Source organism: Sus scrofa, chromosome 1, assembly GCF_054392235.1.
Source record: "Sus scrofa isolate SSC_HxYL_T2T_F1_AM1 chromosome 1, Sscrofa_HxYL_maternal_Yorkshire_Landrace_v2.0, whole genome shotgun sequence".
NCBI lineage: Eukaryota > Metazoa > Chordata > Mammalia > Artiodactyla > Suidae > Sus > Sus scrofa.
In genome coordinates, this window is record NC_139383.1 from 275884747 (window position 1) to 275899028 (window position 14282).

General features: G+C 37.6%; 2 protein-coding genes across 6 annotated transcripts in view; both read right to left on the bottom strand.

Annotated features, from left to right (window-relative positions):
* Positions 1-14282, bottom strand: part of OR1B1 (olfactory receptor family 1 subfamily B member 1) — a 381661-nt gene that overhangs the window by 147207 nt on the left and 220172 nt on the right. The gene's annotated exons all lie outside the window — the stretch shown is intronic.
* LOC110258975 (olfactory receptor 1J4-like) overlaps positions 1-14282 on the bottom strand; it is a 244516-nt gene that overhangs the window by 10062 nt on the left and 220172 nt on the right. For 2 of the 4 annotated variants that reach the window (XM_084995023.1, XM_084995017.1), the window contains exon 3: positions 3661-5629. In XM_084995023.1, coding sequence (XP_084851149.1) covers positions 4672-5613 — 942 coding nt within the window. In that variant the 5' untranslated portion in view covers positions 5614-5629 and the 3' untranslated portion in view covers positions 3661-4671. Of the gene's footprint in view, positions 1-3660; positions 5630-7836; positions 7938-14282 lie in introns of those variants that run through there. The other 2 variants (XM_084995018.1, XM_084995030.1) reach the window with 2 other exon arrangements.

The window sequence follows — 14282 nt, forward strand, 5'->3', positions numbered from 1 at the left end:
GGCCAGGGATTGAACCTTTGTTCTCATGGATACTAGTCAGTTATGTTTCTGCTGAGCCATGGTGGTAACTCCTATCATTTATTATTGATTTAACAGTTTTATATAATAGCTTGAAACACCACAAATCTTCATCAAAGGACTTACTGTTAGTAATGAATGGACATACTATACAGCACAGGAAACTATACTCAATAGTTTTTAATAAACTCTCAGGGAAAAGAATCTGAGAAGAATATATGTGTGTTCATGTGTGTGTATGTGTTTGTATAACTGTATCACTTTGTTGTACATTCAAAATTAACATAACATTGTAATGGCATATGGAGGTTCAAAGGCTAGGGATCTAATCTGATAAATAACAAAGTAACAAAATTTTTTTAGACGATAAAGAGATATTTTAAAAACTAAAAATATTTAAAATTTTACAATAATAAAAAATTTTAAATGTGTGTTGATGCAGCAGCTCTGGTATTGCCATGTAGTGGAATACTACTCATCAATAAAAAGAATGAACTTTTAGTACAGTGGAACATGAGTGAATCTCAAAATGTTTACACTAAGTAAAGATAGCAAGAAAAGCATACACACTGTATGATTCCACTGAAATAAGTTTATAGGAGATGCAAACTAACCCTTGTGATAGAAAGAGATTAGTAGGTCCGCTGAGGACAGATGGGAGGAGCAAAGTGAGGGAAGGAGGGTAGGCATCAGGGAAATTCATGAACTTGATGGCTGTGGTGAGAGTTCCACAGGTGTGTACACAGGTCAAAACTGGTCAAATGGTATACTCTTTTTCTACCTTTTTAAAAATTAAAGTATACTTGATTTAAAATGTTTTGCCAATTTCTGCAGGGTAGCGAAGTAACACAGTGTGTGTGTGTGTGTGTGTGTGTGTGTGTGTGCATTCATGCACATGCACATCTGTGTGTATATATACAACATAAACTTTCTTATATTCGCTTTCATTGTGGTCTATCCTAAAAGACTGAATATAGTTCACTCTGCTATACAGTAGGACCTCCTTGCTTATTCATTCTAAATGTAATAGTTTGCATCTACTAACCCCAATCTTCCCATTCATACCCCCCCCCCCCTTGGCAACCACAAGTCTCTTCTCTCTGTCTACGAGTCTGCTTCTGTTGCCTAGTTAGGTTCATTTGTGCCATAATTTAGATTCCACGTGTAAGTGATATCACATGATATTTGTCATTCTGACTTACTTCACTTAGTATGAGACTATCTATATGCATCATGTTGCTGCAAATGGCATTACTGCATTCTTTCTATGGCTGAGTAGTATTCCATTCTGTATATATATCACCTCTTCTGTATCCATTCATCCCTTGACAGACATTGCAGTTATTTCCAAGTCTTAGCCATTGTGAACAGTGCCACTATGAACATTGTGGAGCATGTATATTTTTGAGTTGTAGTTTTATCTGGATATATGCCCAGGAGTGGGATGGCTGGATCATATGGTAGTCCTATGTGCAGTTTTCTAAGTCAAATGGTATACTTTAGCTATATGAAGTTTATTGTATGTCACTTATACCTCCAAAAATCTTGGTGTTTTTAAAGAAACAAAAATAAATTATTCCTCTATTGAATCCCTTCCAGTGGGTTCCCAAATCAGACAGAGAACCAAAAACTCTACAATAATGGTTAATTTTACCTGTCAACTTGGCTAGGCTACAGTACTCAGATATTTGGTCATACACACATCTAGGTATTTCCACACCAGGATCTTTGTGGATGAGTGTAACATTGTAATCTGCAGATTCTGAATAAAGCAGACTGTCCTCCATAATGAGGGTGGGCCTTATCCAATCAATTAAGGACCTTTAAGATAAAGAATCACCTCCCAGAAAGAGGCACATCTGTCAGCAGCCTGCCTTCAGACTCAAACTGCAACTTTTCCCTGGGTTTTCAGCCTGCCAACATACACTGCAGACTTTACACTTCCTAGCCTCCACAATTACATTAGCCAGTTCATTAAAATAAATCTCTCTCTCTCTCCCTCTCTGTTTTTATTTTTATTTTTTGCATGTAAAATGGCAAACAAAAGTTCCCAGGTTGGGGCTCATATCAGAGCTGCAGTAGCCAGCTATGCCACAGCTGTAGTAATGGGATCCTTTAACCCAGTGCAGAGAAGCCACCAATCCCCTAATGCCACAACAGGAACTCCATAAATCTCTCTTTCTTACACACCCACCCACAGACACACAGACAGACACACACAGAGATACATACACAGACACACAAACCCTATTGATTCTCTGGTGAATCTGATCCTCTATCTCTGAACCAATCATCCACCATCCCTCCCCCACTTAGTCCTGTTCAGGGACAGGGGACAAAATAATGTCCCTGGAATAGGCCAGGCACATCTCTTCTAAATATTTGTAGGTGCTGATCTCCATGCTTTTGCCCAGGCAGCCCCATGGTTCACGTCCCTGCCATCATTAACATCTTTGGATGTAACCTTACCAATGAGCTCTACCTAGACCATATGGTGTTAAATTATGAACCCTAACCCAGCACTCTTGCCCCACTTTTTTTCATGTTTAATGTCACACATGGGGCATAGGGAAATTCACAGGCTAGGGGTGGATTCAGAGCTGTAGCATCTTGCCTACACCACAGCCACAGCAAATCCAGATCTGAGCCCATCTGAGACCTACACTGCAGCTCACGGCAACAGTGGATCCTTAACTCACTAACTGAAGTCAGGGATTGAACTTGTGTCCTCATGGATATTAGTCAGGTTTGTTACCACTGAGCCAGGATGGGAATCATTTGCCCCCCCCCTTTTATGCCGTCTTTAGTCATAGATGTTTTTACCTACCAAAACTTAGAATGTATTTATTTCAGACATAGAAACCCATTTTCCATAAGACTCTGAGCCCATTAAAGAAATGATGACCATATTAAAATTTTTAAGTTTATGGTGTGTTATAAGATTAAATCTTGCTATGGAAAAAAAAAAGGTGCATCATGAGCTGGATCAGGAGTGCTGGAATGTAACTTCTACAAGGGAATACATTTTTTTAACTTGTATTCTAAGAATATAGAAAATTGCCTGGCACATGGTAGTGATGCAGTAGCTGTTTTTGTGCACAAAAATTGTAAATTCAGGGATTTAGCCCTCCTTCATGTTAGATGTGAGCTCTCTGGGAAAAATACAACACTCATTTCCAAGACTAAAGTTAATTCAATAGCTGTGCACTGTACTGAACACAAACATGCAGTTTAGGGGGAAAATTTTAGTCTTCCTGGAATGGGGAATTTTGGTAATTGGATTGATGACTCTGTGTGCCCCTACTGTCAAAATCACAATGAAATTAGTTTATCTATGTTTAGCAAACCATCAAAAGTGCTTCATTAACTTGATACTGCATTGACAAAATGAGCATTTTGGACTTCACTAAAATGAAATTTTAGATAGTTAACTGAATGTCTGTAGCTTTGGAAGGTGAGAAGCAAAGAATTGGAAGCAACCCAAATGTCCATCAACAGATGAATGATAAAGTAGATGCCATGCATCTATACAATGGAAGATTGCTCAGTGGTAAAAAGAATGAAATAATGCCATTTGTAGCAATGTGGATGGAAGGAGAGATTATCATACTACACGAACTAAACCAGAAAGAGACAAACTTATATCATATGATATTGTTTATATGTGGTATCTGAACAAAATGACACAGGGAGTTCCTCTTGTAGTTGAAGGGAAATGAATCTGAATAGTATCTATGAAGATGCAGTTGAATCCCTGGCCTTTCTCAGTGGGCCATGGATCCAGTATTGCCCTCAGCTGTGGTATAGGTCACAGGTGTAGCTTGGATCCCATGCTGCTGTGGCTGTGCTGTAGGCCAACACCTGCAGTGCTGCTTAGACCACTAGCCTGGGAATTTACATATGCTGCTGGTGTGACCCTGAAAATGGAAAAAAAAATCATATAAATGAACTTATACACAAAACAGAAATAGACACACAGACATGAAAACAAACTTATAGTTACCAAAGGGGAAATGAGGAGTGGACAAATTATGAGTTTGGTATTAAGATATACACACTCTTGTACATAAAATAGATAACTAACAAGGACCAATTGTATAGCACATAGAACTGTACTCAATATTTTGTGATAACATAAAAGGGAAAACAATTTGAAAATATATATACAATACAAAATATATTAAAGATCAAATCACTTTGCACTGCACTTGAAACTATCACAAATTGTAAGTCAAGTACACTTCAAATGAATTAGTTGATTAATAAATTAAATAATTTAAAAACTAATGTCCAAGAATAGATTACCATAATAAAATTTACAAATATATATATATATGTATATACTTCAAAAAGCTTTAAAAAAGCCAAATTTAAAAATAATACAACATAAGGAAAAAAATTAAATGTAAACATAGTTACACAAATACATAAAGTATTTTGGTGCATTGAGACAAAGGTTGAATGTGTGTTGTATGTAATGTCATATTTAGGGTTATGGAAAAATATATTGATAAAAGATATGACTGAAGGGAAAGAGATTGATTGAATAACAATGAAAATTAAAGTGCTAGAAATATGGGTGATCAACACACAAATTTTAAGGCATTTATGACAAGGTCAGTGAGTGAAATAAGAATGTTGGTTAGGTGATTCTCACTTGGCAAAGAGGTTATTATTTCTGAAAAGTATCCCCAGAGCCAATGTCACGTCTCTGTTCCTCAGGCTGTAGATGAAAGGGTTCAGCATGGGGGTGACCACTGTGTACATCACAGAAGCAATGATGTTTTTGTCATGGGACTGGTCTGATGAGGAGAAAAGGTACAGTGCCATCATTGTCCCATAGAATAGAGACACCACAGAGAGGTGGGAGCCACAGGTGGACAAGGCTTTGCAGATCCCTTTAGTAGAGGGGACCCTCAGGATGGAGAGCCCAATGCGGCCATAAGAGACCAGGATGCCACTCAAAGAAAAAATGAGAACTGCAGACCCTACAGTGAATATTACCAGCCCACTGAGAGAGGTATCTGAGCAGGATAGCTTAAGCAGAGCAGCAAGGTCAGAGAAGAAGTGGGGGATGATGTTGTCAGCACAGAAGGACAGTTGAGCCAGGAGAAGGGTGTGGGTCACAGCACTGACAAAGGAGAGGAGCCAGGATCCAGCCAACAGACATATGCACAGCTCCTCCCTCATGATGATGGTGTAGTGTAGAGGGTGACAAATGGCCACATACCTGTCATAGGCCATCACAGCAAGAAGAAGGTTATCAATGCAAGCAAAAAACATGAAAAAATATATTTGTGTTATACACCCTGCATAGGAAATGGATTGATCCTGAGTCTGCATGACCATCAGCATCTTAGGGACAGTGACTGTAGAAAGGGAGACATCTGTGAGGGCCAAGTGGCTGAGGAAGAAGTACATGGGGGTGTGGAGGCGAGGGTCCAGCCGGATGAGCAGGATGATGAGCAGGTTCCCCAGCACTGTGGTCAGGTACGTGCCCAGGAACAGGGCAAAGAAGAAGCCCTGCTGCTCTGTCTGGATGGGGAGCCCCAGCAGGAGGAACTTGGACACACAGCTCTGGTTCTCCCTCCTCATGATGCTTTTCTCTCTTCTGGGAATGAAGACAAATTGGAAATTCCTGTAACTTAGAAGTACTGAGCATATGGTCACATGGTTTCTCAGAGTGACTGTGTCAGTGTTCAGACAGGTCTCCCTGCACAGCACTCACACACTGATGCCTCATCCAGTCTGGTGAGAACAACAAAACATGACTTGTCTGAATACTGATACAGTCACGTGGAGAAAGTATATGACCTCAGTCAAACCCTTCATTGCAAATAGGGAACAGCCCATTCTTTTTTTTAAGTGGATACATCATGATAGTAGGGATTCAGAAATTAATAAGACAGTCCCACCCACGGCTCTACTGTCAGACTGCTTATGTGCTTGTGTCTCTCTTACACACACATACACACACACACACACACACACCATTTAAAGAATTATTTGGAAGATTAATGTACCATGCACAAAATGAAGTGCTCAACACACAAAAAAATACTTTTTATCATTAAAATTACTATAAGAAATAAAAAAGAAAGAAAGAATGAAAGAAACAAAGAAAGTGAAGAAAGAGAAAGAAATGAAGGAAGGAAGTTAGGAAATAAGGTAGGAAGCAAGGAAGAGAGGGACGGAGGGTGGAAGGAAGGAAAAGACAATTATGAAAGTTGCTCTAAAACATCAATAAAATTTCCATATGATTAAGGAATTTTACTTCCGGTATATACCTAGAATAACTGAAAGCAGGGAACAAAGAGGTATTTATACAGCCATATATAAAGTAACATTATTTAAAGTAGCCAAAAGTTGGAAAAAAAACACTCAAAATAGAACTTCCACATGATCCAGCAATCCCACTTCTGGATGTACACTGGAAAGGACTTGACTTAGGATCTCAGAGATTTATCAATTCCCCCATAGGCACTGCAGCTCTGTGCACAATAGATCAGCTCTGGAAACAAGCTGAATGTCCAATGACAGGTGAATGTATAAATGAGGCATATACACACAATGGAATATCATTTTGCCTTAAAAAATTAAATCCTGCAATTTGTGACAAGATTTATGAATCAGAAGGACATTATCATGAGTTCAATAGGCCAGTCCTATAAGAACAAATATTGCATAATTTCACTTTGAGAAACTCATAGCAGCTGAAAATAAATGGCAGTCACCAAGGGCTAGGGGGAGGGCAAAAGTAGTGCTGTTATTTAATTGAAATAAAGTGTCAGTTATCCAACATCAATTAGTTCTCAAGACCTGCTGTACAGCATAATACCTAGAGCCAAAAATTCCATACTGTGCACCTAAAGATTCCTTAAAAGAGTAGATCCCATGTTAAGTTTTCTTACCACATATAAGGACACAAGGACATTTTGAGAGGAGACAGATATGTTGATGACCTTGATTGTGGTGGTAGCTTCACAAGTGTGTGCACATGTCCAAACTCCTCAATATTTTGTACATTAAAAAATGAACACATTTTTGTATATCAATTACACCTCACAAGCTCTTTAAAGAAACACAAGACCACATCCACTCACCCACAGGACTCACAAACCATATACACTCACACACACAGAAAGTCCACTAAAAACACTAAGAATCATGTGTGATCAAACCCAACACAAATGTAACATAAAAAGAAGCAACATGCACATAGCAACCCAACCATACACATATGTATCACAGATTCCCAGCCTCCATGGTCTATTATTAGCACTGTACAATAGGACTTTCCACAAGGATGGAAATACTTTATAGTTGTGTTGTCCAGTACAGCAGCACCAGTCTCCTGTAACTACTGGAAACTTCACATATAGCTAGTGCAACTGAGGAACACAAATTTTAACTTCAGGTCATTTTAATTAATTTTAATGTTATGGCCATGTGAGGCTGGTTGCCACCAACCAAGTAGGTCAGTGTGTGAATCAGTCACTAAAAGCAAATGGTTATATTGTCAATGTAAACACATATTTTCTTGATCTCTTCTTCCTAGTCCTTACATCAACACACTCACCTAGTCCAAGGTATGGTTCCCCACCTTGCTCTGATCTATGCTAGTCCAGGCTAATACCTGAGGACGAATCTCTTATGCCTCCATGGCCTGAGGATATTTAGCTCTTCCCCACCTTTTTACAAGAATGAGAACAATGGAAGATCCGCATTTACCAACAGAACTGAGACCGAAGGGAACACCCCCCCCACAAGCTTCTGATTAGAGAAGAAGACACCTGAGTTAATTGCCCAATTCCTCACCTTCCTCTGGAGATGGATCCAGTGCAGGGACCAAAGGGACTGAACTACAGGAGTCCCAGAAGATGTCTCTAATGCCAGTAACACATTGGTGTTTCCTCTAACTGTTCAGGACAAGAAGTAGAGGCCATGAACACCCTTGAACTCTGAAGAACCTACAATGGAATCTACCACTCCACCCACTGCAGAAAGTACCAGAGTAGGACCAGATCTTGAGTTTCCCACACCACTGACCCTGAAGTGTGTTGGAGCTCACATCCCATCACCATTATTTATTCCATCCATGTGAAACCACAAGAGACCCACAAAACCAAAGCCATCTTGAGCAAAATGGACAAAACTTTAGGTATCGTACTTCTTGATTGCAAACTGAACTTCAAACCTTTTGAAATCCACACAGTATGTTACCAACATTAAAATATACATATATGAAAAAATGGAATAGGATATGGAGCCAAGAAATGATCCCGTGCATATATCATCAACTGAGCTTTGACAAGGGAGCCAAAGACACACAATGGGGAAAGGTTACTCTCTTCAATAAATGGTGCTGGGAAAGTGGATATCCACACACAAAAGCATAAAAGTGAATCCCCAACAGTGAAAACAACTGTTTGTGCCATCCCATCCTGGGGACTAAAAATGTTTGCCACCTTCATTGGCCACAACATTCAAGGCCATGATCCAATAACATGGATGGATTAGAAGGTATTATGCTCTGTGAAATAAGACAGAGACAATGATAAATATCATGGTATCTTACTTATATATGGAGTCTAAAATTTAAAGCGACAAATCAACAAAACAAAATGAAAACAGACTCATAAACACAGAAAAGAAACCAGTGTGTTGCCACAGGAGACAGTGTTTGAATGATGAGGGGAATGAAATAGGTGATGTGGATGAAGAGGCACAAACCTCTAGTTATAAAATAAAGAAACCATGATGATATAATATACGGCATAAGGAATATGATCAATAATCCTGTAAAAGCTTTTGGACAGATGGTTGTTAGATTAATAATTGTGGTAATCATTTCACAGTGTATGAAAATGTCAAATCACCTTGTAATAAACCTAAAACTAACATAATACTGTTAGCAAACTGGATTTCCACACAGCATCTTGACAGGGACTTGAACCCTGGACCCTCAGATTAAAAGTCTTATGCTCTCCTGACTGAGCTACACAGGCCCTGCAAATTATATTTCAATAAAGAAGTTAGTAAAAAGGCTTGGTGCTAGAAATTCCACAAAATATTGTTCGTCATGCTGAAAAATTTTTGAACATTTGCATCTTAGGCTAAGGATTTTACCCATGTTTCTTAATTGATACCAAACATAAGCCTTACATGTCCAGATGTTTTAAAAAATTAACAGCTTCATTAAGAATTTGTGTTCTTTGGAGTTCACTTTGTGGCTCAGCAGGTTACAAGCCTGACTAGGATCCATGAGGATGCAGGTTTGAACACTGGCCTCACTCATTGGTTTAAAGGTCCTGTGTTTACACAGGCTGCATAATAGGCAGCAGATGTGGCTCTGATCCCATCATCCTGCAGCTGAGGTCCAGCCAGCAGCTGCAGCTGTGATTTGACCCCTAGCCTGGGGACTTCTGTAGGCCAGAGGTGCAGCCCTAAAAATATTTTTTTCTAATTATTAGTGATTTTATAATTGATCAATTCTTTAAGGTGGTGTTTGCCAGCTTCTCAATAATAACTTACTATTTTAACATTTGTAATTAACTAAGTATCATTTGGTAGATATTTTGAGACTATATAACCACAACACTTCTCTTAATACAATTTAACCCACTATATTTAACATCCACTGATGATCCTTATTTGGAAAAAAAAAATATTGCAAATGTTGTGGCCAAATGGTGATTTTCTAATTCGATCATTTCCTCTATGTTGATTATCTGTATTCTCATATAGGAAGGAACTTCCCCTTACTCCACATTCATTTTTTTGTTGATTGATTTATATCATCATGGACTCATGAATTCTTATTTGTTCTCTGGGTTGTAACTCAGTTCTGATGTTATTCATTTTGAATCTCTAATTATTCCAGATTTGACAAATGGGAGCCCCTTCCAGCTAGCTCCCATGTCGCCATGATACATTGAACACTTTTTATTTTCAAGCTCAGCAAAATTTCCCTGGTTTTTTCGTGTCCTGGCCCCAGCTCTAGAATCAGCCATTTTTCTAAGTAACTTTGGTTCCTGTTAGAAGACACTGATATTCAAAAGTCAAATTTGGCATTACATGTGTTTGTTGCTTACAAGGCTTCTAAGTGATCTCAGAGAATACAGCCAAGAAACATATATAAAAGAAACACAGGATGTATAAACTAGAAACACAGAAACTAAAAGAATGGTTACTCCTAGAAGAAGGGTCAGGAGTGGGAAAGAAAGAATGGGAGAGGGGACCAGACAAATGTTGATACATAATTTCAATCTGTTTATACACATTACCACACATGATTTCAAACTGATATCTTCAATTCTATTTTGACACCATAAAGTTTTTTCTAGCCTCTCTTTTTCCAGGTACATAGATAGCACTTTTCCCCATTGAGAAGTCAGTCCCTTTTCCAGGACAAGTTTACTTATGTACTAAATCTTTGAATACATATAATTTCAGAATCCTGAGACCAAACCACAGTTAATGGCAAGTTAACTTCAGTCCCCCAAATTTGCTTCAAAAATATGCTTATGGTTTTTTACTTATTGTGAGTAGTTTATAAACAAAATTTGATATTCAATAATAACCTAATTTCTTTATTTTCCTCTTAGTCTAATTATGGTATTAACTTGAATTATAGTTAGGCTCATTTTTTCTTTTACTCTATTTTGCTTTATTTTCCATTTCCTTTTTATTTCTTAGTAGGTAAAAGTTAACATAGGCCAAATGATACAAATAAATATACTCATCTCTCCATCTTTTTCTCCTATTCCTACCCTATTCCTTGTAGTTAATCAGTCTCATTAGTTTCAAATAGTCCTCATGTATTTCTTCTTGCTAAATGGGAATATACATGTGTATATTATTTTCCTTCTTTTTCACATAGGAAATAGTATGGAATAGATGCTCTTTTACACATTACTTTTTTTCCATTTGATGATATAACTTGGAAATCCCTCCATATTGATTCATAGGTATCTTTGCCATTACTTTTCATAGCTGCCAAATACACAACTGCATTGATGCTCGATAGTTTCCTTTGAGGCCCCAGAATAAAACAGCAGTGATGAAGGTACTAAATGCCACCTAATTTTATACCTAAAATGATTAAAATAATAAGTTTCATGTTATGTAGGATATTATACCACAATAAATTTTTTTTAAGGAAAGGTGGTTGCCAAGGGGAAGGGGAGAGAGTGGGAGGGACTGGGAGCTTGGGGTAAATAGATGCAGAATGTTGCCTTTGGGATGGATTAGCAATGGGATCCTGCTGTGTAGCACTGGGAACTCTGTCTAGTCACTTATGATGGAACATATAATGGGAGGTAAAAGAATGTATACATGTACATGTAACTGGGTTACCATGCTGTACAGTAGAAATATATATATATATATAGATTAAGAATATTTAAAATGCAAATCACAAACTGGATTATATTGACTTATTAACATGATATATGACAGCTGAATGCATATTCATTTGAAGTTACAGAGTTGCCAAACATGATTATTTTAGGAGATATATCTCACTGTGCTCAAGATTGCAAAAAGAGGGTTTAGGGATTGTCACTTAAATAAATTAGCGCTATTGACAAATATCTCTAACACCTGTTTTATGTCTCTGTCCTTGAGGCTATAGATGAAAGGGTTCAGTATGGGAGTAATTACTGCATATACAATGGAATCAATTATGTCTTTGTCATTGGAGTCCCATGATGAGGAAAAAAAGGAAACATTAGCAAGTGTCACATAATATAAAAACACCACAAAGAGATGGGAGCCACAGGTGGAACAAACTCTAAAGAGTTTTTTGGTGGAAGAGACACTCAAAGCTGTAGTCCCTATATGAATACATGAGCTCAGGATACTACTCAAAGGTAGGAAGAAAAGGGTTCCTCCCACAACAAAGATGACCAACAAATTGAGGTACGTGTCTGAACAGCTCAACTTCAGGCGGGTGGTGTGGTCACAGAAGAAGTGGGGGATGGTATTTTCCACAAATAAAAACAGTTGGGCAAAGGGGAGGGTGTACAACAGGGTGTGGATTCAAAGAGGAACCAGGACCCAGCTGCTAAGGAGACACACAGTTCCTGCCTCATGATGGTGCTGTAGTGGAGAGACTGACAAATGGCCACATATCTGTCATAAGCCATCACTGTGAGAAGGAAATTGTCATGACAACCAAAAAGTATGAAAAAATACATCTGGGAAATGCACCCTGCATAGGGGATAGATTGTGGCTGAATCTGAATGTTCATCAGCATCTTAGAAACTGTGATAGATGAAAGGGAGACATCTGTGAGGGCCAAGTTATGAGGAAGGTATACACAGGGGAGTGGAGGTGAGGGTCCAGCCTGATGAGCATGAAGATGAGCAGATTCCCCAGCAGCATGATCAGGTACATGCCCAGGAACAGGGCAAAGAACATGCCCTGCTGCTCTGGCCGGATGGGAGCCCCAGGAGGAGGAACTCGGACACACTGCCCTGGTTCTTCCTCCTTCTTCCCACAGCCGGGAATTAGTGAAAGTGGGAAATGTCAGTGAACATGCCGTAATATTATAGTCATGTCCTCTGTCCTATGAAAAGTCTTAATGTTTGCTACTCTCCCTTCATTTATCTTAATTTTTGGTGAATGATTCAGTCTTTCCAATTCTGGCTCCAATAATATGTCAAACGGTCACACTAACCAAGTCTTTTCCCAAAGAAACCAATGGATATTTATTTTTCATTCAATAAATAATTATTGAAGAACTGCTTTGTGCCATATTGAGCACAAGACCTGAGAACTCTCTATGTTCAAGTTTATATCTTTACATCAAGCCAGGTCAAATCTCTATAATTTTCTAAGACAAAAATGTGAACAGGGCGCAAAGTAAGAGGTATCAATCATGCATTTCCTCTTAAAAAGGATGTGAAAATCATTTGAAGAAAATTACAGAAGCTATGTCATGGGCTTTCAGTATAGTTCGCTGCATGCTACGAACTTAAAATCCCCTGTTATCAAAAATGTCCAATCCAGGTTTCCAAGCCAATGTCAATAGTTCCAGGTAATGTTAAAAGTATTTTACATGCACTTTCAAAATAAATCTTCCCAGTAACCCAAATAAATATTATTATACACATTTTGACCATAAGAAAACAAAAGTATACATTAGTTAAGTGTGCAAAGATACACACAACTAGATGCAAGAGATGGACTCACAACATAGCAAACCCTCAAAGTACCTTATTAAGCTGATACTGCATTGCAAAGATAAGAATTTTGGATTCTACTATAAGTAAACATTGGAATCTCAACTGAATGTTTGTAGCTTTGAAAGGCAAGAAGCCAAGACCTGGAAGCAATGAAAACATCCATCAACTGATGAATGATAAAGATGAAGTGGTACCTATATTTAATAGAATATTATTCAGCTATAAAAAGGATGAAATAATGACATTTGTAGCAACAAGGATGGAGTTGGAGATTATCATACTAAATGAAGTAAACCACATATAGAAAAACATATATCATATGATATTGCTTATATAGGGTATCTAATAAGAAATGACACAAATGAACTTATACGCAAAAAAAGAAAGAGACCCACAGACATAAAAACAAACTTACATTTACAAAAAAAAAAGAAAAGGGAAGTACAAATTTGGAGTTTGGGGTTAACATATAAACACTGCTATATATAAAACAGATAACTAACAAGTACCAATTGTATAGAATTTGGAACTATACTCAATATTTTGTAATATAATATAAGGGAAAACAATCTGAAAAATATATGATGTATATAATATATTTAAAACTGAATCATCTTACTCTATACCTAAAATTAATACATCATAATTCAACTATACCCCAAGTTGACTAATTAATAATGAATCAATTAAAAATTTAAAAATAAATGCCCAAGAAATGACCATAATAAGAATTAAAATATATATACACACATTAAAGAGATGTAAAAAAGCCACATTTAATAATAATATTACTCATTGAAACAAAATATAACCACACTTACAAACACATGCACAGGAGTTTGGTGCATTGAAGACCAGAAGTTGAATGTATGATTTGGGTAATGTCACATTTAGGGTTACAGAATAATAAATGGACAAGAGATATGACTGAAGGGAAAGAGATTTTTCCAATAACAACTATCATATAAAGGACAGCGAGGAAAAGTGCCAGAGACATGGGTAAGCAACACACAACTTTTTAAGGCTTTTCTAAAAAGCTCAGGGAGTGAAATAAGAACTTTGGTTAGGTGATT